At 37.4% G+C, this 27,227-nt stretch overlaps 2 protein-coding genes across 3 annotated transcripts; both read right to left on the bottom strand.

Moving 5' to 3' along the window:
• Positions 1-292: 292 nt before the first annotated feature.
• LOC123871014 (luciferin 4-monooxygenase-like) lies at positions 293-8,489 on the bottom strand. The gene is made up of 12 exons (XM_045914539.1): positions 8,286-8,489; positions 6,708-6,915; positions 6,071-6,263; positions 4,929-5,066; positions 4,235-4,385; positions 3,747-3,881; positions 3,360-3,491; positions 3,151-3,231; positions 2,579-2,725; positions 2,286-2,451; positions 1,282-1,683; positions 293-540 (listed from the first exon to the last, which is right to left on the bottom strand). The coding sequence occupies exons 1-11, from the start codon at positions 8,370-8,372 to the stop codon at positions 1,556-1,558; spliced, it is 1,566 nt and encodes a 521-aa protein (XP_045770495.1). The 5' UTR covers positions 8,373-8,489; the 3' UTR covers positions 293-540; positions 1,282-1,555.
• Positions 8,490-9,182: 693 nt separating this feature from the next.
• On the bottom strand, positions 9,183-26,236 carry LOC123871013 (luciferin 4-monooxygenase-like). 2 transcript variants are annotated; one of them, XM_045914537.1, is made up of 11 exons: positions 26,072-26,236; positions 15,462-15,669; positions 14,099-14,291; positions 13,177-13,320; positions 12,567-12,717; positions 12,220-12,354; positions 11,707-11,838; positions 10,992-11,072; positions 10,509-10,655; positions 10,007-10,172; positions 9,183-9,395 (listed from the first exon to the last, which is right to left on the bottom strand). In XM_045914537.1, the coding sequence occupies exons 1-11, from the start codon at positions 26,159-26,161 to the stop codon at positions 9,265-9,267; spliced, it is 1,578 nt and encodes a 525-aa protein (XP_045770493.1). In that variant the 5' UTR covers positions 26,162-26,236; the 3' UTR covers positions 9,183-9,264. The 2 variants fall into 2 exon arrangements, with proteins under 2 accessions (XP_045770493.1, XP_045770494.1); XM_045914538.1 differs by lacking the exon at positions 26,072-26,236 and adding an exon at positions 16,226-16,383.
• Between the last annotated feature and the right edge of the window lie 991 nt (positions 26,237-27,227).

Genomic DNA, 27,227 nt, shown 5'->3' with positions numbered 1-27,227 from the left:
AAGCCAGGTGAAAAGGGGGAGCCTGTGGTAGACATGTTAAAACGTGCCGCGTTCGTCCACCGTTGCCATGACAACCGGTCGCTAAGGCGCCTAGTAACCTTGCCGAGCGCACTCGATCGCACCCGAGAGGCGCACGGCAGCTCGTCGCCGCCCGCGCGCCTCGCTAGTCTAACTCGCGCCTACCTTTGACATGTACGCGTCCCGCGATTGTCACGGGCATTGTTTTTACATAATATAGTTTGTCTCGTGAATCCTAAATGTGTTTTCTTACAAAGAACCTGGTTACAAGGCTTTATTTAATTAATGGTAGTCTCCTAATTCATTAAAAAAGTCATTCGTTATTATGTTATGTTCGTTTATAATGTATGATTCATAAAATACTTTTCACTAGGTTAAGAGATTGGTGAATGTGATCCGGGATCTTGTATTAATACTACTTTTAGTAGGTGGGTCGGTTAATTATCAGATATTATCATACCGCATATAATATTATCTGAACTTCATTAAGTGCATCATTTTAGTTAAATTGTGATGGTTCACCTTGTGACGTTGGGGGTCGGTCAGTGGTGAAGAGATTAAAGAAACACCCCAAAGTCAACACAAGAATTTATTTAGTAGTAAGTAGGTAGGGTCGTGAGTTTTCGCTGGCGTCACTACAGTCTCTAAGGCTTGCAGTAGGCGGTACTTCCCTGCTGTGCCGTGCGGTGACGTCCCGGAGGTAGCGGGACCCGGCGAGATGGTCTTCGAAGGAGGTGGAAGATGCGCTGGTTGGTGCTCGGTGGCAGGCCGCCGGCCAGGTGCGGAGAGGTTCGTGGCACCAGAAGAGGGTGCCGCGAGGTGCGCCTGGAGGTTCGTGACACCAGGAGAGGGTGCCACGAGTAAGCGTGCCTGGCGTAGACCAAAGGAGCACAAAGAACTACCGGGAATCTTGAGGGGTACCGAGAATCTTGAGGGTCACAGTGAACCCGTATAACGGGTTTACAAGATCACCGTAGTAGTTGGTAGTGCGGTACAGGGATATTGTGTTCCTGTATTCCCAACAGGAACACGTTACCTTTAGATATGTTCACTGCGACGCGTCTGACGTGAAAAAACGATTCCAGCGTCACCCTAACCCTTCCTGCGCACGCGCCGCGTGGCAGAGGTGCCCTCCTGCTTCAAGCGGCCGCACGGGACAACTCGTCTAGGACGTAGTGGTGGCGGGTAACATTGTCCGTCAGTATTATGTCATGCTTTGAATTATTTATTTAAAAAAATGTAACGCCTTCACAACGTTACAACCTTGTTCATAATATCATTGATAATAATTATCAGCTTAAAACATGGGCAGTTATCGAAAATTTGATAATTTACATCGAGGTAACGTCGAATGCAACCGCGTGTGATAACTGATAATACCTACTAATAAAAGAATAAACATTTTTATTTATATAACAATTGGTTTCATTTACACTTAAAAACATGCTTCCTTAAACACGCATACATACATACAATTGTAAAACAATACTACTTTTAATACAATCAAAACTTTTCGATTCTAATAAATGCCAATACTTTATTCTCTCTTAGCATTTATAGCAATCTCTTTAACTTTGCTTCTGAGAATTTTTCCTGTGGATGTATAGGGTAGATTGTCAAGAAATATCACACCTCCTCGCAGTTCCTTGTTTTTCGATAGATTTCCTGAAAAGTAATTATAACAGAAATTGTGTTTACAACTTAGTTACACAACAGCCTCAAGTCAATTTGGTTCCAGACTATGTAAACTAGCTGACGCCCGCGACTTCGTCCGCGTGAATTTAGGTTTTTTGAAATCCCGTGGGAACTCTTTGATTTTCCGGGATAAAAAGTACCCATGTGTTATTCCAGGATATTATCTATCTCCATTTTGAAGGAGTAACAAACATACACACACACATACACACAAACTTTCGCCTTTATAATATTAGTGTGATAAATAAATCTTTATTTAGGGCAACTAGTTAGTAAACAATTTTAATTCTTAAACCTAATCAGTAAAGTGTGTGAGGAATAGAAACAGTTAAAAATTTACATCTACAATAATTGTAGCCTCACCAACACTTAAACAATGTGTTTAGGCATTGGTGAGTCCATCTTATTCGCAAACATATTCAGGATGCGGTTGTTACTTGAGCGCAATCTTGTCAGCGGTGATGACTTCTTCCACATGATGGCAAGGAAGTCATCAGTCCACTCCTCTGCTAATATACCTGACGCTGAACAAAACCAACCAACCGATAAAGTTGTGTGTAAAAATGTCTCACTTATTATTAAATCCTTTATCTCTTGTGCGGTGACATTCGAGTCTCCTTGTCTCACCACACAAGCAACTGGTCTCTGACCATCAACAGGATCCTCGACGCCGACCACGCAAACATCTTTCACACCAGGATGTCTGTTTATTACTTCCTCTAATTCTGCTGGATATATCTGTAAACGCAGTTAAATATATCTTCAAAACGGTTGTAACTTGCAATAATTGTTCGCTTTTTAAAGTATATTAATTCTTCATCGAAAAGAATCTAAGTTTCTTAAAAATCCCTTTGATTTTACTTACGTGAAAGTTTCGGTACTTCATTAAGGTTTTGCATCGGTCAACAAAATAGTAGTTATTGTCTTCATCGCGGTATAATAAATCTCCCGTTTTGTAGAAGCCGTCTTCTGTAAACCACTTTTCTGTTTCTTCTGGATCATTGTAATAACACTGTAATAATTAATATTTTTCTTTATAATGATAAAGATAATGTAATATAATATAATATAATATAATATAATGACTGTGGTTGCTTTGCGTTGCAAAGTTTGTGCTCGGAGTAGGTACGACAATTAGTGCAACGGTCGCGTTTGATTCGCTGACCGAACCGCCGACCTACGTGTTTCATATGTTACACTAGAAGATGCCCGCGGCTTCGCCCGCGTGGATTTCGGTTTTTTAAATCCCGTAGGAAGTCTTTGATTTTCCGGGATAAAAAGTAGCCTATGTGTTAATCCAGGATATTATCTATCTCCATTCCAAATTTCAGCCAAATCCATTCAGTAGTTATGCGTGAAAGAGTAACAAACATACACACACACACACACACACACACATACAAACTTTCGCCTTTATAATATTAGTGTGATACTGACCGAAAAACCAGGTCCTTTAACCAATATTTCACCAGTAACGTTGGGTTCCTTTATTTCCACACCAGTATCTGGATCCACCAACTAAAAGGCGAACATTAAAAGTTGTTAAAAATTAATTTAGAATTATTTAGATAGTAAAAGAAATCGAAGATAACCAGAATGTTGGAAAAGACGCTTTCCCCAGCGATAAAAAAGGCATAATAGTGTACCTTAATACTATACATATCTCCAGGCCTTCCACAAGAGCCGGGAGGTCCGAATACGTTCGGAACTAGGACTGACCCAATTGATTCCGTTTGACCATAAGCTTCCACGAACATGCAATCACTGGCAAGAAGTTTCTGGAAAAATACAATTTTTAAAATAAATTGTATTATAGAATTACTTATACCTACTGTCAAAAAGGCGCCAAATTGAGAACCTCCTTTTTTTGGAAGTTTTCTTTTATTTACAGGCTTTTACCGATTCATTATTAGTCGCTTATTTTTTTTTATTCGATCGTTTTATAATTCCCCATATATACAAATCACTGTGTGCGTACCTACTGTACTAAACAGTAGACAGATACCAGCGTAATCATAAAAAATCAGAAATACCTTGAATCCTGCTTTAACATCTAGATAAAGTTTAGATCCTGTACCAGTGATGGTTTTGAAGCAAGTTAGATCGACTTCACTATGTCGAGCTAACAGGGATCCTATGTGTGCAGGGCTTAACAGAGCTTTTTCGGGCTGTAAAATACAACAAGCTATTAGCAAAAAGTCTTTGAGGTGAATGATGATGTTAGAGTTTGAACGCGCTTGCTAAAATTTGCCTATTCTCTCTTCCTTTGAAGATATTTTAGGTTATAGACACGTGGCAGTAAACACGGACACTACGGGAGCATCCGAGACCTTAGCGAAACGTTGAGCAAAAACGTGCCATGCGAGAATATTTTCTATCGATCATAATATTGCAAGAATACTAACATTCGCAGTTTCTTTCTGTTCTATGGTAGAAAAGTAAAAGAGCAATAAGATTTTAAAGTTCCTAAGCACACTCTCCAAAGTGTATCCGATAAAACACCGAAGTTACAGCAACTTACTTTATATTTGTTGATCATGTCTATAATGTTGTCATAGTTATCTGGATTGGAAGTTTGTAGCCTTATACCTCCTGAAGTGGCCACAATTATTGGCGAAAAGAAGAATGATATCCAATTCACTGGGGACAAGACCAACGTTGTCTTGAGGCTTCTGAAATCGACCAATTTGCAGGCGATTAGATTTAGCAAATTATTATAATGTCGCAAGTATCTATTTTGGCTATGCTGGCTGCCCGAAATAAGTTAAGTTTATGATATTTTACGGACTTTTATACGAGACCTAATTAATGCTAGCTGCATTGTTACACACTACAATAACCAAAGAAGTAGAACGGCTATGATTTCATGTAAAACTATAGATCTCTTATAGAGATAAGTGCTTCCCTGTCCACTTTTTCTTTCTTTTTATTTATATTGTAACAACTTTCTGGTACAAATAAAAATAAAAAATAATGAAATAAGATTTATAAGCTTAGGTATTTTTTATATTCTTTAGGTTTATTGTTTCTTATTATTGTACGACTATTGTTACCGGTGCACACTGTGACTGCCCGTAAATTTAGAGAGAGATACACGAGAGCTATAATTTGATTGTGTAATTCTGTAGGTGGTCCTTTTAACAAATAAAAAAAAATATTGTGAGATGAATAGTGATATACATAAAGGTATAAATAAGCAATCAAAAGAATCTTACGGATCTTCGGCCTTTCTGAAAAAGTGGATTTTTGTTAGCAACGGTTTATTTTTAAAGGCCGCAACCTTTAATTTTCCCGAAGTACCACTTGTGCATATAAGAAAGGGGTATACTTTATCTAAGTCATACTCCGCCACCCTGCAATGGAAAGAAAGTAATGTCAATATTTATTACTAAGTAAGTAAATTGACAAAAAGCGGTGATAGCCAAGTTATTCCGAATTCCATGTTTGTGATCTAAGCCCTCTAACCTGTCTGTCGACGGAGGTTGATTATCGACGGACTTCATTAATATTAGGTACTAGCTGATGCCCGCAGCTTCGCCCGCGTGGATTGGTCAGATCCCCTGCAGCATCAGGATTGAAGAGTTGAAATCCAAATTTTTTATGAAACAATGTCGCAAAGTTCTCTATCGATTAAAAAAGAAATGACGCAAATCGGTTCAGAAATCTCGGAGATTTCAGTGTACATAGGTAGAAAAACACAACTCCCTTCTTGAAAGTCGGTTAAAAAAGTAGCCTATGTTACACCCTGGTCAATCCTCTACTTGTATGTGAAAATCCCGTTAAAATCGGTTCAGCCGTTCCGAAGATTAGCCTTTTCAAACAGACAGACAGACAGACAGACAAAAATTTTAAAAACGTGTGATTCAGTTATGGTATCGTTCAAATAACCATATGACCTTAATATGTGGTAGTTATTTCGAAATTACAGACAGACACTCCAATTTTATTTATTAGTATAGATTAAATATTTAGATTCGTAATCAAGCCATCACAGGTTCACTGCTGACCACGGGTCTCCTCTCAGAATGAGAAGGCGTTCGTCACAGTCTACCACGCTAGCCAAGCGTGGATTGTGGATTGGCAGACTTCACATGGATGCATTTGAAAAATTATGGACAACTCTCAGGCATACAGGTTTCCTCACGACTTTCTTAGCTCACCGTTAAAATCAAGTGATATTTAATTACTTAAAAAGGGCATACGAGTAACTCTGAAAAGTTCGAAAGTTAGAGGTGCGTGGCCGGGATCAAACACCCGACCTCCCGGTTAAGAGACGGACGTCTTAACCACAAGGCCATCACGGCTAACTATTAGTTAAAAAAAAAAATACTCGCTATTCTTTAAAAAACTTACGTACTTAAAATCCTCTACAGGGTCCAATGCCTCGTACATGTCTATAAACTTTTTCATCGTACATTCTCCTTCATCGAAAGTCACCAACTTAACGTCCAGTTTAAGATCCTCTGCAGCCTTTGCGTATGTGTCGTACGATTCATTTTGGCAAAACGCTATCTTCGGTCTCGTTATCTCAAAGAGTGCTCGCATTTCGTCTAAAAGCAAATGGACAAGAGTCTACTATAGAAGGGAGATATCCTTAGAAGCATGAGATGGTTGATAGAATAATAGTCGAGCTGCTCACTGAGGGCTTCTTTAGCCAGAGAGATAGACGTGGTTTTACATTTTCACGTATAATTTTAGTAGAGTAGGTGTAAGTAAGGTACGAGTAACTGCGCTGTTAAATCCATACCCACTGATATTATGAATTCGAAAGTGTGTCAAGACGATAACTTTCGCATTTGAATCGTGAAAAGGTAACGAACAACAAAAGACACTCTTGATGAAATATGGAAAAGAGATAACTTGCATCCTGGAAATAAATGTATTATAGGATATTTTCATGCCGGATAAAAAAAATTGAATCCGCAATTTCTGCATGAAAACGAAATCGCTTATTACCTCTAGTAGGTACTATACCACGTAGACTTATGGCTTACCATATTTGAAGTACGGATCGACGCCAACAATCGGCAAACCGTTGAAGAGTGCTGCAAAGTGCGGTATGCAAATATCCAGATGGTTAGGACCACCGATGGCCATCACATCACCCGGATTTAATCCATATGCTCTCAGTGCTTTCGCTAAACTGATGGATCGCTTTAATACTGATTCGTAACTCTCTTCTGCACCAGTTGCTGCATCTATCTGGGTTTAGAAAAAACACATAAGTGTAAATTAAAAATTTATAACACCCCTGACAGTGAAGGTTACAGTAACTAGAAAAGAGCTGATGACTTTCAAACGGCTGAACGATTTTCTTGGATTATAGCTAAGAACACTCCCGGGTCTCGATCAAGCCACCTTTCAAACAAAAAAAAACTAAATTAAAATCGGTTCATTAGTTTTGGAGCTCCGATGCCACAGACAGATGCTCAGATACACAGATACACACGTGAAACTTATAACACCCCTCTTTTTGGGTCGGGGGTTAATAAAACGGATCTGATCCACACGCAAAATAATGAAACAAATAGGTACAAGATAATGGAAGATCTTATATCATAGAGGTAGAGACTTGGTAGAGACCTGTTTGTAGGTGCACCATAAAAATATTCCTCTAAGTACCTACCTAGTAGATAATTGAGAATGCAGTAAAACGAAATAAGTAGATAAAAGTAATATTCCTCAATAAAAGCATCGTCAATATAAGTGGCTTAAGACAAAGAATTCAAACGATTAGATAAACTAAATAAGTAGATAGGTATGTTTGTTTGGTGATAATTAGGGTCAACTGGTCAATTTCTGGATGCACGATGGCTTGGACTAACCTTAAATCATTTGTGATTTTGTAACCAATTTTCTAGGGATCATCATAATCATCACGATCAACGCATAGCTGGCCCACTACTGAGCACAGATCTTTTCTCGGAATGAGAAGGGTTAAGGCCATAGTCCACCACGCTGGCCAAGGGTGAATTGACAGACTTAACACACTTTTGAGAAAATCATGGAGAACTCTCAGGATGCAGGTTTCCTCACGATTTTTTTCTTCACCGTAGGCGAGTGATATTTGATTGCTTAAAACGTATATACGAGATAATAATATAGGTCCGAAAGTTAGAGGTACATGCCCGGAATCGAATAGGTGGCGGACGTTTTAACCACAATGTCACGGCTCAATTTACTAGAGATAGATACTTAAGCATAATTTTTTTTTCGTATTATCCTTGATTTTAGATTTAAAATAACATAATCAAAATATTTTGCTTTTAATAAAAAAATTATTTCCTAAAAATTTAATGGAAATCTGAGTTAGGTAAGCTGATAATGTGAATGGAACCAAAAATAAGACTTAATAATTATTATCTATCTATCTAAGCAAGTACGTAGTAAGTTCTGTTTAAGTTGTAGGTAGTACGAGAATTTTCATATTCGTACCTACTTACGAAATACGAATGAGAAATAGATTAAACGAGAAACATGAAAAACAATGACCAGAACTAAAAATAAATCTTGGAACTGAAATCAAAACCTATTTATATCTAAAGTACTTGTATAAATAAAATAAAGCAAACCTGACAAACACGATCTGTATGGAGACTCAAACTCTCGAAAGCTAAATGTCCGAAATGGTAGTTAGGGGGATATTCTGTAGAACTCATTGTAAACAAGAGGTTGCTCACTTTCACTTCACTTGTATCTCGAATTCACAATGCTCATGCAGTGACTAACTACTCCCACGACTGAGTCCCGCAACAGTTATCAGATAAATAATATTATGGACGATCGCCAGTGCGGTACGACTAGTGTTAGTAAAATTATCAAGGGTTGTTGCACTTTTACGCGCTTTTATTATTTAGTTGTTCTCTAGAACTTAGTTAAAGCTATCGAGCTTTAACTTGGTTTTAAGAGGGCTCTCTCCGTCACTCGTTTCATACAATCGTAGTTCCAATTTCATTTGAATATTAAGCAAAAGACCATGAAATTTTGCAGGCATATTCTAGAAACTAATATCTATGTCTGTGGTTTTCCAGATTTCTGTTAAAATATTCGGTTTCAAAGTTACGCGGTCTTAAAAATTTTCTTACAAATCTTTGAGTCCCTGTAATTTTAAAACTTCATATTTTTAGAAAAATCTAAAACACCACAGACACAGATATTAGTTTCTAGAAAATGTCTGCAAAATTTCATGGACTTTGGTTGCTTAATATTCAAATGAAATTGGAACTACGATTGTATGAAACGAGTGACGGATAGAGCCCTGTTAATGAAAATGGATAATTTTTATCATCGACGTAATGCCGAATGGAACTGTGTGTGACAAGTGATAACTGATAACACCAATAAAAGAATAAACGTGTTTATTTATATATTCAAATGGTATCATTTTTAATATGAAAAAGTGCTTCGCATACATACATTTAGGCTAAAACGTACATTGATTACAATTAGGTACCAAGGTATTATAAACTTAGGAATTCTAAGAGAGAATAAATGTTTGCATCTTATGTACTTTTAACAAAATAATTTATTATTTGGAACAAATGCCAACATTTATTCTCTTTTAGCATTCATCATAGCTATCTCTTTAACTTTGCTTCTTTGAATTTTCCCCGTAGATGTATAGGGTAGACTGTCGAGAAATATCACACCCCCTCGCAGTTCCTTGTTTTTCGATAGATTTTCTGAAAAGTAATTTTACAGAAATTACGATTCAAAATTAAGATGACAATATAGAAATTACAAGTACACTCTAAGACGGAAAGGGCCAAGAGGCGCAAATATGAAAATGAAGAGAATAATTTCATATTTGTGCCTTTTGGGGAGGAGACCATGGGTTCGTGGGGGGAGAATGCCAGATTCTTTTTTAAGGACCTGTCATCCCGTCTTGTAGAATCCACGGGTGACCGGAGGTCTGATCGTTACTTTGGTCAGCATATTAGTCTGGCCATTCAACGAGGTAACGTAGCCCGCGTTCTGGGTACCCTGCCTCGTTACAGTGATTTGGATGACATTTTATAGAAATTGTTGATAATTTTAAAGTTAAAAGCCGATTCACACCAAGCACGTACACTTGACAGGCGCGTAGTGACGTGCGTGAATCCGCAGACATAACTGCACGCATTACGTCTACGCGAACGCTCATGCCAAGCAAATGATATGCCATATCTCATACAGTTCCATACATTACAAGTTTACAACGCAATGGTACGCGCTACGTCTACGCTTACGCGTCCTGTGTGGCCGGCCGGCGCCGGTCCAAACGCATTTGCAACGCAATATGAAAAAATCTCACTTATTATTAAGTCCTTTATCTCCTGTGCGGTGACATCAGAATCTTCTTGTCTCACAACACAGGCTACTGGTCTCTGACCATCAACAGGGTCGTCGATGCCGGTCACGCATACGTCTTTCACACCAGGGTGCTTGATTATTAATTCTTCTAATTCTGCTGGATATATCTGTAAAAGCAGACAAGTTTTACAAGGGTAACAATAATTGGCTGCTTTATTTTCTACTAGCTAGGTGATCCCCTGCAACTTTGTCTGTCTAGATTTAGGTTTACAAAAATGTTTTTGGATCTCTTTCATTTTCTGGTATAAACTTCGTATCGGGCCAGTGCCCTCCGTCCAACCACCGCAGCTGGAATCCTTTGGGGGTCCAATGCGTGAGTAATACTATCATGAGTGGTTACATATTAAAAAAAAAAACCGACTTCAATAATCACAAACACTAAAAATAAAATAAAATAGAAATCTAAGCGTGAAGGTAAGGTTTTTAAAATGAATTCTGCTCACATGGTAGGCTCGGTATTTCATTAAAGTTTTGCATCGGTCAACGAAGTAGTAATTGTTGTCCTTATCGCGGTATAATAAATCTCCCGTTTTGTAGAAGCCGTCTTCTGTAAACCACTTTGCTGTTTCTTCTGGATCGTTGTAGTAACACTGTAATTAATAATAATAAATTATTTATTTATGTAAACATCTTTATTGCTTATTTCACACTTAATATTATAAAGGCGAAAGTTTGTGTGTATGTGTGTGTGTGTATGTTTGTTACTCCTTCACGCAAAAACTACTTGACGGATTTGGCTGAAATTTGGAGTGGATATAGATAATATCCTGGATTAGCACATAGGCTACTTTTATCCCGCAAAATCAAAGAGTTCCCACGGGAATTCCGAAAACCCTTAATCCACGCGGGCGAAGTCGCTGGCATCGGCTAGTATGATATTTACGTGTATGTATTTACGTGTTTTACATAGTATGTTACCTACTGACCGAAAAACAGGGTCCTTTAGCATACATTTCACCAGTGACGTTTGATTCCTTTATTTCCACACCAGTATCTGGATCCACTAACTAAAAAACAAACATTAAAATTTAAGGCTAACTACATACATAGTCACTACAATGTCGCGGCGATAAAGTAGCAAAAGTGTCGCCGTAGAAATCAATATAGTCAAAGATTTTCAATAAATAAATAAATTTTGATGGAAATCGATGGTTCGAATGGATAAATTTTGATGGAATAATAATATATACGAGTTGGTAGCTTTTAATTATTATTTTTTATATTTATTTCTTCCTATAACTTTATTTTCTTATCTCAATTACGACATCCTTCATTTTTTAAACTGGATGATTAATCTTCCACCATAGAAATAAAAACGTTTTGTTAAACATTTTACGTGCTAAGGACAACCGTTGGCTCAGCTGACACCCAGAGCATAACACTGCTCGGAGGGAAAATTTCCTTATTGATACGGTCTAGCAAACAGACACCTCTCCTGTACATTCTTAAATATGAAAATTTGTAATAAAATATGTATATTATGGAACCCGACACTTTCAGGACTTTGTCGCTGCGATATTGTGGGCTTGTAAAAAAATTTGATCAAATCAGAATCTTGGAAATGAGCAATTACTTATTATTCGTTTTTAACAAACTGTCAACCATTGAAAAAAAAAAATGAGAATGGCAAAATACGTGTACCTTAATACTGTAGAGGTCTATAGGCCTCCCACAAGAGCCAAGGGGTCCGGAGATGTTCGGTGCTAGAACCGCCCCGATCGTTTCTGTTTGGCCATAAGTTTCCATCAATATGCAATCACTGGCAAGAAGTTTCTGGAAAACGTAGGTACAATTTATTTCAAGTTATAGAGTAGCAGCTGTAATTCATGTTAAAAACACATCGAATTGAGAACCACATCCTTTTTTGGAGTCGGTTAACTTAAAAAATGATTATATTTTTAACTGACTTCAAAAAAAACGTTTATTATGTTTCTTGCCTTTTTCCGGCAACACAAAAAATAGTACTAAGCTAACACAGCCGAATCGGGGTTACTCATGATTTAAACTGAATTAAAACTTGGTCGCGACTTGTGTTTTCTAGGTCGCGCAGAAGCGACCGCGACTGCGACCATAGTTGCGGTTGTAGTCGCCCAGTGCGCTGGCGACCTAATAGTAGCTACCCTATAGCGTACCTAATTATAAAATCTGAAATACCTTAAATTCTGCTTTAATATCAGGATAAAGTTTAGATCCTACAACATTGATCCTTTGGAAGCAAGTTAGATCGACTTCATTGTGCCGAGCTAACAGGCATCCTAAATTTGCAGGGTTGAACTGCGCTATTTCGGGCTGTAAAAACAATGACAGGCTATTAGCAAGACATCTTATGAAACAAGATCTAGTTTAAGAAGAAGTTAGAATTCGTCCTTTCTACGGTGAAACACACAGAATCTGGATACAAACATACATACCCACATACATACATACATACATAGACTGCTAAAATCATAACCCTTCCTTTTGTCTATGCCACAGTCGGGTAAAAAGTTACTTTTACTTACTCTATATTTATTGATCATGTCTATAACGCCGTCAAAGCTATCCGGATTGGAAGTTTGTAGCCTTATACCTCCTGAAGCAGCCACAGTTAATGGCACGAAGTTAGATGATGCCCAATTCACTGGGGACATGTGCAACGTCTTCTTGATGCCTCTGTTAGGTTGTATAGAAGTAGGCGTTACTTTGCGGAAGTCCATGATATACAACGAACCAAAAACTTAATTTGTTATAATCCGCTAAGCCGGACAAATTTCTGATTATTTATTACTAGATGATGCCCGCGACTTCGTCCGCGTGGATTTAGGTTTTTCGAAATCCCTTGGGAACTCTTTGATTTTCCGGGATAAAAAGTAGCCTATGTGCTAATCCTGGATATTATCTATCTCCAATATTCCAAATTTCAGCCAAATCCTTCCAGTAGTTTTTGCGTGAAAGAGTACAAACACACGCATACACACATACACACAAACTTTCGATTTTATAATATTAATTAGTGTGATTAGTGTGAAGTGTGATTGTGACATGTCTACTGATCTATCAACTTATTACTATAAAGAGCAATGAAAATAATCTTACTACTAAGTAATAATAGTATATGTAATCTTATCTTACGTTTCTTGGTCCTGAAATTTTTTGTACCAGTCAATTTTTATTAGTAACGATTTAGTGTTATAGGCCGCAACCTTCAACTTTCCCGATGTACCACTTGTGGATATAAGATAAGGATATATGTTATCTACGTCATACTCTGCCACTCTGCAATTAAAAGAAAGTAATCTGAATTAAATATATTATTCCCTAATCTTAAGTGATTCCCCTTCGCTTATAAAATTGTTTAGAGATCATATAGTTGTGATCTTGGGTCTATAACCAATTGCCTAACCAATTTTCCTAATGTTAATTGACTCCTTCGAGTTTAGGTCATTCATTAACGCCCGACCCAAAAAGAGGGGTGTTATAGGTTTGACGTGTGTATCTGTGTATCTGTCTGTAGCATCGTAGCTCCTAAACTAATGAACCGATTTAATTTAGTTTTTTTTTGTTTGAAAGGTGGCTTGATCGAGAGTGTTCTTAGCTATAATCCAAGAAAATCGGTTCAGCGTTTGAAAGTTATCAGCTCTTTTCTAGTTACTGTAACCTTCACTTGTCGGGGGTGTTATAAATTTTTCATTTACACTTGTTGATAATAACATTGATTGTTTATAATACCTATATGTAGTTTCTCTTGACTCTTGTGCTCCGGATGTGGGGATGTGCAACAGCTTCTTAGCTTGCCCCTTATCGGAGCAGGCGAGGAAGTTGTGTGAATTATTATTTGCAGTCCAGTAATTTTAGTGCGTATAATACTCACAAATAATGTTTTTTTTTAGTGATTAAGGTTTTATAAAAGTTGATTTACTCATGGGGGCGACATAATCACGAAGTGATTAAGCCCCATCACAAAATAAAGAATTAAAAAAAAAAGGACGTGTTATAACAAGGTAATCAAATGATACACCAGCTCATTTACATTCTACTAATTTTAAAAACTTACTTAAAATCCTCTACAGGTTCCAATTCCTCGTACATCTCTATAAACTTTTTCATCGTACATTCTCCTTCATCGAAAGTCACCAACTTAACGTCCAGTTTAAGATCCTCTGCAGCCTTTGCGTATGTGTCGTACGATTCATTTTGGCAAAACGCTATCTTCGGCTTTGTTATCTCAAAGAGCCTTCGCAGTTCGTCTAAAAATAAAAGTACAAGAGTCTACATAAATTGAATGTCATAAATTGAAAGTCTACATAAATTGATGGCATAATTTGAGTTTCGATTTATTGGAGTTGCATCGATACTCCTGCCGGCTACGCAGTCTAATTCCAAAGGGCTTGCAACTTTTAGTGTAGGTACACATCTATCTGGAATAGATTCTATGATAAGAGTCAGAACAAGTGTAAATTAAAAATTGATAACACCCCCGACAAGTGAAGGTTACAGTAACTAGAAAAGAGCTGATAACTTTCAAACGGCTGAACCGATTTTCTACTAAAATCGGTTCATTAGTTTAGGAGCTACGATGCCACAAACAGATACACAGGTACACACGTCAAACTTATAACACCCCTCTTTTTGGGTCGGGAGTTAAAAAAGGACTGTTGTCTCGACACTCGAAGTTTAAGAGGAAGCCCTTTTTTGGTGCATCGTCATCATGATCTCATCACCGTTTCACACCAAGGATTTGGAAATAGTCTACCACGCTGGGCAAGTGTGGATATGCAGACAGCATATATATTTTGAGAACATTATGGAGAGCTCTCAGGAGTGCAGTTTCCTCAAAATATTTTGCTTCATCGTTTAACGATGCTCGCTTTAAGCAAGTGATATTTAATTGCTTTTTAAACGCTCATAACTTCTGTTGAGTCCTACGACCACTTTTTTAAGCATCCTAGTTTGAATCGTGAGAGATAACAAAAAAACGATCTTGATGATGTTTGGAACAGAGATAACTTGCATCACACCAACAATAGGTAAACGGTGTAACCAGAACGCTAGCAAAAACGAAGGCAGGTAATAAGTAGTACTAATGATTAATGATAAGATACCACAAAAAAAAAACGAAAAAAAAATTTAAAAATCGTGTTTTTTTAAAAGTTCACTATTAATTGCAAATAAAACATCTGATTTACGGTAGAGGTCAACGAACGTTCCGTAAATAGGTCACTCGAAGTCAATGCCGCCTCGTAGGAGGGGCATTGACCCGAGTTTTGCACGCTAGACATTGCGGGTTTGAAAAATACTAAATCAAACTACAAGATAAGGCAAATGGTTATTGGCATTGGACAGTGTGAAGATAGCATAATAATATTTTTTGCTAACGTTCTGGTTACAGCTGTATACAAGACTAGCATTTGGCTTACCATATTTATAATACGGATCGACGCCAACAATCGGCATACCGTTGAAAAGGGCTGCAAAGTTTGGTATGAAAATATCCAAATGGTTAGGACCACCTGTGGCCACCACGTCTCCCGGTTTTAATCCATATGCTCTCAATGCTTGTGCTAATCTGATGGATCGCTTAAATACTGATCCATAACTCTCTTCTGCACCAGTTGCTGCATCTATCTGGATTCAGAAAAACACCGACCAACGATTATAAGTCGAATCTGATCCACACGCTAAACAATAACACAAATAGGTACCTAGACCTACAAAGAAATGGTAGATTCTATATCAGCGGTTGGCAACAGGCGGACCGCGCAAAAAAAACCATTTTTGTGATCTTTGACCTTAAATTATTTTTTTTACAAATGTAGGGATCGATGGGGACTTTTCACAATTCATTTATATTGGCGTTCCCAACATTCCTACCTATTTTTAACTCTATGCGAATTATTGTAAACTGTATTTCTGTATTGTCTATTTTATACTACTATAATATAATTTATATCCCTTAGTAAAAAATGTGCTTTAGATAAAACTAATTATTGATTTGCGATAAAAGCATCATCAATAGACTTTAGACAAATAACTCAAACGATTAGATAAACTATGCTAATTTCTTTTTAATAATAAGTAAATACCTACCTAAGTTTAATACAATTGTGCATTTTTTTTTTCATTAAACCCGTATTCCTTTTGATTTTCACATGGCATCGTTATTAAAAAAAATATGACAAACCTGACAAACACGATCTGGATGGAGACCCAAACGATTGAAAGCTATATGTCCGAAGTGGAAGTTAGGTGGATAATCTTTAATACTCATTGCAATTAGTAAATATTAAATGTTTCAGTTGTTCCTCGACCGCAAGTCAAATCAGAACTGGCACAAGCGCCCACAACATCACACACCGATATAGAGTTATATATTAGATTATAGAGAGTGTAAAATTCGCAGATAAAATGTAATATTTAATTGCCTACCTAATTGAACTTCCCTGGCTTCGCCCGAGTTGGCTTACCTATTCCATCCAAATATTGTGATAGGTAAGTATATAATATGTATACCCGGTATAAGATAAGATAAGATAAGGTAATTTATTTGCCAGAAAGTTTGTACAAGAAAGATGAAAATTTATAATTAGACGCCTTAACTTTCTACTAAATTAATAGTGTGAAAATATGTAAGGTAAACAAAAAAAATTAAATTAAATTAATGTCAAACAAAATTAGGAGTCAATTACATTACGTCTTTCATAAAAATCAGGAAATAGATATTACAATAGAAGAGATAGAACAAAGTAACAAAATATTATACTATGGTATTGATATTAGCCTCGAAGAACGCATTTACCGTGTAATAGCACCTATTTAAGAAAAGTTTGAATAGTTTTGATTTAAAATTGCTTATATTAAGTTTTTTTTTTTATTTATACAAGGAAATAGTTCCGAGGCGACGACGATGGGTCGGGCATTTTAAGCGAAGAGATGAATAAAATGCTACTCAAGTGGCGTTTCAATGCCAGCCTGCCCGTCGAAGGAGACCTGGTCGACCAACCAATACCTTAAGGAGGTCCATTGAAGCAGACCTAAAAAGAGTGGGACTCTCGTAGAACCATGTGAAGGCAGCAGCCACTGCTGCAGCCCAAGTTCCACGAAGGAATAAAAGGACTCCATCATCATCAAGTATAACTATATCTATAGTTTGTACTATAGGTATGCCAAGTTGCATTCGAAATTCAAATCCATTCAGTAGGTTCAGCGGCAAGCATGTAAGTACAGACAGACAGAGAAAAAATTAAAAATTCTGTTTTAGGCTCTACATGAAAATTCGATTAAAAATTTCAAATTATATAGAATGTACAGACATCTTCCAATTACCAATTTTATTATAGTATATAAGTATTAAGTAATTGGTAGATATCTATAGATAAGTAGTAAATATACAGACAGAGAGATACGAACAATAATATGCACCTAATACTTTGTGATAATATAATATGAAGTTTGTTATCTAATCATTTTAGATTTTTTCGTAAATGCAGTGTCCATAAATGTTACTTATTTCTTTGACTATGTTCAGATAAAGAAAATGGGTTGAATCATGGTAGGTATATGAAAAATATAAAAAGTATTTGTTTGTTGGTTTTTCCTTCAATCACGCCTCAACAGAGCGACGTGATTTTTTGTATAGATACAATATTATATACTTAAAGACCTGGACGTGGACATTGACATTTTAACCCACAAAACTCCTTTTTTAACCCCCGACCCAAAAAGAGGGGTGTTATAAGTTTGACGTGTGTATCTGTGTACCTGTGTATCTGTGTATCTGTCTGTAGCATCGTAGCGCCTAAACGAATGAACCGATTTTAATTTACTTTTTTTTGTTTGAAAGGTGGCTTGATCGAGAGTGTTCTTAGCTATAATCTAAAAAAATTGGTTCAGCCGTTTAAAAGTTATCAGCTCTTTTCTAGTTTTCTTGTAGAAAAGAAAATTAGATAACCCTTAGGTTCATAATATTTAAGTGTCAATTGAAAAATGTCAAGCTGTCAAGATGTACGTTGCCTAGGTACATAATTATTTATTTGAAAATGATGTTTTGGAAAACTCAGATACTTTGGATCGTAGGCGCGGAATAGTCCAAGAAAATCGGTTCATCCGTTTGAAAGTTATTAGCTCTTTTCTAGTTACTGTAACCTTCACTTGTCGGGGGTGTTGAAAATTTTTAATTTACACTTGTATGCCAGAAAATCAAAGAATTTTCACAAGATTTTCGAAAATCTAATTCAACGCTGACGAACTTTCGTCTATAAGTAGGTATTATCTATCTATTTAGTGAGAAATAAAAACCCTTCGCAAGTAGTTTTAATAATTTATTTATTAAACAAAATACAAGTTTAAATTATTTAATTTGCCTTCACGATGTTTTCAGCGAGCTCTTTGATTTTACTTCTACATAGTTTTCCTGTAGATGTGTAGGGTAGACTATCTAAGAATACGACGCCTCCACGCAGCTCCTTTTTTATCGATAGATTGCCTGAAAAAAAGAAAAGAAAGTACTTAGGTACTTTGCAACTCCCTGACAGGGCTTCATGTTGTAATATTTTTACGATGAATGCAAATAAAGAAAGAATAAAGAAAGAAATCTGGCTTTTTTTTATTTCTTTACAAGTTAGCCCTGGACTGCGATCTCATCTGGTGGTAAGTGAGGACGCAGTCTAAGATGGAAGCAGGCTATCTTGAAATGGATATGGCAGTTTCTATTTAAATTAAATCTGTGAAAATTATTGTTAAATGCAGGTAGTTACAAATTATGTGGAAAAATATCTCACTTGCTACTAAGTCCTGTATCTCCTGTGCAGTGACGTCAGAACCTTTCTCTCTCACCACACAGGCTAACGGTCGCTGGCCGTCGATGGGGTCGTCGATGCCAACTACACACACCTCCTTCACTCCTGAATGTCGGATTATTACTTCTTCTAATTCCGCTGGTATAACCTGTAACGTAAGTTTAAAAAAAAAAAAATGTTTAAGCCATGACCCCTTCTCCCCTTTCTCCTCCAAATAAGTGTAAAACTTGTGCTAGGAGTGGGTACGACAATAGTGCAACGGGTGGGATTTGAACCGCCGACCTTTCGGATTTCAGTCCGCTCCTTAACCGTTGAGCTATTGAGGTTATAAAAGGTTTGTTATAGTTTAACCTGAAGCTACGTGTGAACTATGTGTAAGTAAGCTCTTACATAGAGACTAGGTAGGTATAAGGTATCTTGGTATCTGCAACTCCTCAAAATGGTGACTGCGGCGGCGTATCGATACAAATGCAGCGCGGCATAAGAATCAGTTGGATAACTACATTTTCAAAAGGAGGAAATCCACAGCAGAGCTACAAACTATTCACCGCTTCGGAAAAATAGGCAAAATTTTGTCAAGATAACCGATAGTTAGATGTTCATAGCAGAACATAGACAAATTAAAATTTGCACAGTTGACAATCCTCGGTATGGGCCGATATATTATAAAATTCCAATTTCATATTGATTTCATTCCGAATCGATATTCCAAATATTAGACAAACAGATTTCACAAATGCTGAGTCATAGAAGTTAAAATGTCGAAGAAAATGGCCATGGGAAGTCTTCAAATAATTAAATTAAAGATAGGACTTACGTGAGAATTCCTGTACTTAATCAAAGCCTTAATTCGGTCCACAAAGTAGTAATTATTGTCCTCGTCGCGGTATAACAAATCCCCCGTTTTGAAAAAACCGTCCTCGGTGAACGCCTGGGCAGTTTCTTCCGGATCATTGTAGTATTCCTTTATTTACATGAAAAATAGTCATAAATAGTAGAAAGTAAATATTAAACCGCGGCAAAATTTGGTTTTAAGTAAAGTTAGTAGTTAGTAAAAAAAAATATAAAGCTTGGTTGAAACTGTGGCGAAATTCGCGCGGGAATCGTTATGCGCTAGGTAGTCGTAACTTGAAAATTGGTATTTTTGGCAAACAGCGCATAAAGATTTCATATTACACACTTTCCTATAGTTTTTTCCTACACTTGGGACTCTTGGCTTTACTAATATCTCAGAGAGTAAAAGAGACTCTAACTTTAAACCTGTACAGTGAATGATTTATTAATCTATCATTTTGATGATATGAAGTGAAAAGCGGTGTTGCGGGGTGACTCTATGCTGTCCCGTTATTGGTTCGTCAATCAAGGTTTCGTTTCCTGCGCGGAATAAAAAAAAAGTGAAAGCGCCCATGCGTTAATTCATCGCCTCCTCTGTCATCCAGAGCTCTTTCCCCTGACTCCAACAGTACAAGCCACCGACATTCATTGACGCAACCAACGCGAGCGATCACTTTCTGGATCCCACGCAGAATTCACAAAGCCCAAGTTTGCTACTAACCGAAAAACTGGTCCCTTTCACCCACATTTCACCGCTCACGTTTGCATCTTTTATTTCTTCTCCGGTATTTGGATCCACCAACTAAAAAGAAGTCTTATCTATTAAAATGTCATGACTGCTAGAAACTGTCTCTAACTATAAATGTGAAAGTGTATCTATCTGTCCGTCTGTTTGTTTTCATTTCATGACCCGTCAGTTTAACCAATTTGATGTAATTTGGTATAAAGATAGCTTGCGTCCTGAAGACGGATTACTTTTTATTTACACAGGTAACTTTTCATTCCCGGAAAATCGAACTTTTCCAACGGGATTAAAAAAAATTAAATCTACAAAGTCGCAGGCATCATACAGTAATACTTAAATAAACAACTATTTAAGAAAATAGGTAGCTTAGGTAGGTTTACTTTAGTTTTTCTTAGATTAAAATTCAAAGATTAAAGTAGGCAGCTTCTCGCATGATATGCGTAAGAGGCGCACTGTATACACGGCCCAACGACCTTGGTATCGCTAACTGACAATGAAATCATGATACGAGCGAAAAACCTAACTCAGGAAGGTCTGAAGTGCCGGGAGAAATCGGGTCGCAGACGGGTTTCTCCGAGGGGGTTACTGCTATTTTGTTTATCGTTTAAGCACACTAGGAAAAAACGGGCTAAAGGTGCCCACGCACTTGAACTGCACTGAGACTATCGTGCGGGGCGCTGACGCGACGCGCAGTTCCGCTGCAGTGCAGTTCGAGTGCGTGGGCACCTTTAGTATAGACGATACCTTAATAATGTACCCATCTGACGGCACCCCACAACTACCAGCAGGTCCAAACGGGTTCGGAGCAAGGATGGGCCCAATCATTTCGGTCTGACCATACGCTTCCATGACAAAACAATTTTTGGCAAGGAGTTTCTGAAAAAAAAGGATTACCTACTTAAACCAGCTGATCCACCTCACTTCGCTTGAATAAATTTTGAAAAACCCTTTCTCAGGAAGCATGTCAGATACCTATGTCTAGGTATTATAGTCGGCCTAGCCATTTTTTTATCACAAGTAAGTACATAAGTTAAACAAAATATCCTATAGAAATACCTTGAATTCTGAAAGTACGTCTTGATAAATTTTTGATCCTCCAATCGCAACGCATCCGAAACAAGTGAGATCGACTTCATCCTTCCGAGCTAATAGACATGCTATCATTGAGGGGCTGAAAAATGTTATTTCGGGCTGTAAAAATACAAAATATACCTACTTTAAATATATTAAGGTTCCATTAAGAGGTTTAACGATCTCTCTATCGCAGTGCAGGTCTTATTTTTAGGGTTCCGTCCGAAGATTGCCAACGTACTCTATTAGATACTAAGTTTGCATTGTCCGTTCGTCCATCCGTCTGTCTGTCTCTTAGCGAGCTGTATCTTGTGAATACCGTAATAGGTAGAGAGTAGAAATTTCCACAGAATATGATTTTTATTGCCGCTATAACAACAATTAATTTAAAAATGGCTGCCATAAAAATAAAAAAAAAATAAAAACACTTTTTAGTTTTTTATATCTTGTTTAGTATATCTTGTACGATGGTACGGAAGCCTTCGTGTGCGAGTCTGACTCGAACTTGACCGATTTTTTTATATTTTTCTTACATCAAAAACTTTATTTTTGATTCAAAACTGGCAATATGTGTGAAACATGACTGAAATGTGATAGATGCATCGATGATAGATGATAGACGGATGACGGTAGAGCATTTTAGTAAAAACTTCTACTTACTCTGTATTTGTTTATGATATCTATGACATGGTCCAAGTTGTCCGGGATAGACGTCTGCAATGTGGTCTCCCCCCCCACAGCCGGCGCTGTTAACAACGTGAAGTATTTCGATATCCAATTAACTGGTGACAGGACCAGTGACTTCTTCTTGCTTCGTTCTCTTCAAAATATTAATTTTTAACTTAGAGACATCCCTGTAACTATTATTATTATTCAGATACAAGTTAGCCTTTGATTGCAATCTCACCTGGTGGTAAGTGGTGATGCAGTCTAAGATGGAAGCGAGCTAACCTGGATGGAAGAGGTATGGCAGTTTTTATTAAACCCATGCCTACCCCATTGGTTCCTACACGACATCGCATCGGATCACCAAATCGTTTGGCGGTACGGCTTTGCCAATAGGGAGATAACTAGGCACGGCCGGAGCCTCTCCACCTTCCTTGAATATCATGGACTTCCGCAAAATAACGCCTGCTACTAATCTTATTAAAGATCTCTTTTAATCTTACGGTTCTTTAATATGTAACTGCAGTTGACCCAGCCACATAAGTTTGTCCAGCAGTTGTCTGTGTTTGAAAGCAGCCAGTTTCACTTTGCCCGAGGTGCCACTGGTGCTAACGAGAAAGGCGTACACTTTGTCTTGGTCAAATTCTGCTATCCTGTAAGAAGACAAGATGAAAGTCAAAACAGATGACGACTCCACATTCCACAAGACCGCAAAGCATCGCCAAGGTCTGCACCCGTACGTAGTCCAATTTCAACGGTCACGTAGGTACGAAGCGATTTGCCTCCTCGTTTCTAATTTTAACCGCTAGAATATGGAACGCCCTTCCGGCGTCAGTGTTCCACTCAAATTTTAATATGGGTACCGTCGAATAGACATAACCTTCTAGGCAAGCGCCCTCCATTTTAGGCTACATCATTACTTGCCAGTACATCTGATTGTCGCTCTGCAAAAAAAACCTCAATAAAAAAACTACTGTACAAATAGACTTACTGAAACTCATCATCGGCACCTGGTTTACAATACTGTTCAATAAACTTTCTCATTGTACATTCTCCTTCATCGAAAGTCACCAGTTTCACGTCCAACCTGAGATCCTCTGCAGCCTTAGCGTATGTGTCGTACGATTCGTTCTGGCAAAATGCTATCCTTGGACTTGTTAGCTTCAACAGTTTCCTCACTTCGTCTAAAAACAAGACACATTTTAAAATGAAAAATCTCTGTGACAGTCAAATGGATAATCTTGTAACGGTTTGCTACCCTAAAAAGGCATAAGAAAATAAAGAATATAAAAGCACAGTGACGCACAGTGAGGGAACTCTCGGTTTGATCAGCTGTTCGAGCTATCAAGGTAGGCTGTGATAAAGGCATGTCAAATCTCAATGTCAATGTCAGGCTTGTCTTTTTCCCATTCCCCTTCCGCTAAACAAAGTAAATTCAACAATGGAACAACTGGTGTAATGCATACTTATGATTTCGTGTTTTGGTTCGGACTTACCTTTGAGGAACCTTGGAGACTCAAAATTTTGTGCCCAGACAAAACCGTGTTCGTTCGTACAAGGAACGAAAAGTTACTAATCTACATAGGTGGGCAATACTTATACTCACCATATTTAAAATAGGGATCTACACCTACGATCGGCAAACCGTTGAAAAGAGCTGCGTAGAACGGTATGCAAAGGTCCAAATGGTTGGGACCGCCGATTGTCACTACATCGCCTGGTTTCACACCAAAAGCTCTCAACGCCTTAGCTAATCTGATGGATCGTTTTAATACTGATGCGTAACTCTCCTCTTCACCTGTCGCTGCATCTATCTGGATTTGGATTAATGTTGTTTTGTTTACAAACTTAGTCTCTACAAGGAACCAAAAGCTTAATTTGCTATAATCCGCTCAACCAGACAAATATGTATGGTGCAACATGCAGCATTTGTCACAATCGTCACCTTGCAATTGGGCATTGAAAGGTTACATCTGCTGAGGATGCTCCGGTGTTGGAACGAAACGTGCGTCAAGTGGTTTTGAGATTTGTGTGGTGCTGCGTGGTGGTGCTGCGTATTGCTTGCTTGGTGGCTGGCTTTTCCTGCAGGTTTAGCAGTAGGAGGGCGGGCGGTGCATATCGTATGCTGCATGTTGCGCTATACTTTGTCTGGTTTAGCGGATTATAGCAAATTAAGATTTTGCTTCCTTGTGTATGGATTTCCGCAATGTAACGCGGTGCTTCTATACAAAACTTACCTACTCTATCTTAGCATCCAGCTCTATGCACTCTGCATGACCCGCTGAGTGACTCTCATAATAAGAAATACCAGAGTAGACTTATAATTATAAATGTGAAAGTTTGGATGTCTGTTATTCCTTCACGGCACAGTGACTGAACCAATTTGGGAATGCCCTGAATTACGTAACACATACCTAGTCTACATTTTCCAGTCGGGAAAACCAAAAAAACCCCACGGGAATTTTCAAAATCTATTTAGGTATACCCCCGCAAGCGAAGTCGTAGTAGAGAAGAAGTAGAGTCACTCAGCGGACAATGGAGTACCTAGGCATTAGTAAAGTTCCAGTTCTGCATAAAAACATTTACACAAGATACCGAAGATAAATCATAGCGCCCGATTAGTAAATACCTAAGCACCTAGGTAATCTACTATAACGACAAGGATTTCGTAATAATATAATTGTCTGTAAGAGGCATTATAAGAACATATTAGGTAATAGGTACAGAACAAAATAAATAAAGCGTTTAGTACGGCAATCTGTTTACCTATCTAGATAAAAGACCTACTTAATCAAAGTAAACATTTGGATACCTCTACCAGAGCAATCAAGGGAAATTTCTTTATTTTTAAAGATAAAAAAGAATATAAATATATTCACACTATACTCTATGTCAGCTCTAGATAACTATACCCCAAATGCTAGGGTAAGAAAAAATCCGGCTCCTTTTTCAGGTAATTATGGGTGCCCCCTGAAAAATAATTTCATTGAATTATTCGGTTTTGGATCAACGTTTTACACTAAATACCAAAATTTCAGATTTGTAACTCATGTTGTTTACCTTCGAGCTAAGGACCTGTGACACGCGGACAGACAGACAGACAAATAGACATATAGACAGCAGAGTTACTTTAAAAGCACTCCGTTTTTATCCTTTTCATTACGAAAACTTTAAAAAAGCTAGGTATGCTGTAGGTACCTACTATAATGGTCATTTTGAAATTCTTTGCAACTTGACCGAATTCTTTCCTACTAGCCCGAATTCTTTCAAAATCGACATGGGGATGTTACAATACTTAATCACCGAAAGGAAACTTCTCAAAAATCATAAAGTTGACAGAATTTTGAAAATCTCTTCTTCTCTGCTATTCGACGGAATTCTATAAAATTAAACAATATCCGGGATGATGAGTTACTATATTCATGGCGAACGTATTATGAACACGAACCCAAGAAGTTTCACTTCTTGCACATAGATGCAACGGGTAATTTTATTTTTTCAATTAAATCCCACATTTTACAATTATAGAACCTAAGTATACCTACTGATTCAGATTAGAACATGTACTTTGCCAAAAATGATCATGTTTTAATTGGATACCGTTAATTACACTACAGAGAACAATGAATGGGTACCTACCTAATATTATTACAATAATTGTGATAAAGTCAGTTGAATTAAATTACCCATACGCTCACGAAATCACGGACTAGGTCAAGTTGCATGCTATCCGTAAACTTAAAATTACACCAAAATGTACTCTGTTCCATTGGAATACAGAACAAAATCATATTCGAACAAGAATTAATGACCGCGACAGATCTCCCGTTCTAAAAATAATAGGTAGGTGACAGGTGTAGGTCTATCTGTGTAAGTATAAATAAATCTATTATGAATATATAAAAACAAAACTAACCTGACAAACATTATCTGCATGGCGGCCTAAATGCTTTAAAACGAAGTGACCAAGGTGGTAATTAGGAGGAATATCCGCGTTGAGTTCCATTTCATATAAAAAAAATATATTGTCACTCGCGTTTACTCGGTTGAACTGCGGTCTGCGAATGAGTTAAAGACACAAGAAGTCAATGGACACAGGAGTTCTCAATAACTGCCCATACCACTTATGTAGGTACCTATTTGCAAAAACATACTCTTGCAGACGGCGTATTTTCTGTTCTAATGGTATTAATAAATAATCACTTGGGTATGTAGGTAGGTAAAGTAAAACCACTAAAACTGTGGTAAAATCTACCAATTTTTAGAGATTCGTGCCTCAAAAAGAAAAACGGAATCCGTATAAGATCAGTTTGTTGTCTGTATGTATACCTGCCTGTCTATCTATCTATCTGTCTGTCCGTGTGTCTGTCGTGTATGTCAAGAAAACCTGTAGGGTACTTCCCGTTGACCTAGAAATTTGAATCATGAAATTTGGCAGGTAGGTAGGTAAGTCTAGCACAAGTAAAGGAAAAAATCCTAAAACCGTGAATTTGCGGTTACATCATTAAAATAACTAAAATGTGTACATGAATTAGTATTTTCAATTTTCAAAGTAAGATAACTATACCAAGTGAGGTATCATATGAAAGGTCTTTACCCGTACCGTCTAAAACAGATTTTCATTATTTTTTATGCATAATAGTGTTTGATTTATCGTGCAAAATGTCAGTAACCAATACCTGAGTACGGAACCCTCGATGCGCGAGTCTGACTCGCATTTGGCTGGTTAGATAGATAATAATCGTTTACTTGTATCGAAATTGCCACCATCTCCTTAGCTATATCTCACTACAACAGCGACATAATGATATGTGATCCTTTATGGTGACATGTTCCAACGAACATCGGTGTCCGCACTCCGCACTTTTGTCAATCGTAATCCGCTTTAGGCACTAGTGCGGTAACTAAATAATTAATTACTATTCATGTTATCATATTTAAGTACACAGGGTGTAACTAGAACGCTTGCAAAAACTTAGCGTTATTTTATTTTATTTATTAGGACTAACAAACAATAGCACGCAGTAATTACAAATAATATAATAGAAATGAATACAATAATGAAATAAAAT

This window comes from Maniola jurtina, chromosome 13, assembly GCF_905333055.1.
Source record: "Maniola jurtina chromosome 13, ilManJurt1.1, whole genome shotgun sequence".
Lineage (NCBI taxonomy): Eukaryota > Metazoa > Arthropoda > Insecta > Lepidoptera > Nymphalidae > Maniola > Maniola jurtina.
The sequence above is the reverse complement of the archived record's forward strand: the minus strand, read 5'-3'. Positions and strand labels throughout refer to the sequence as shown.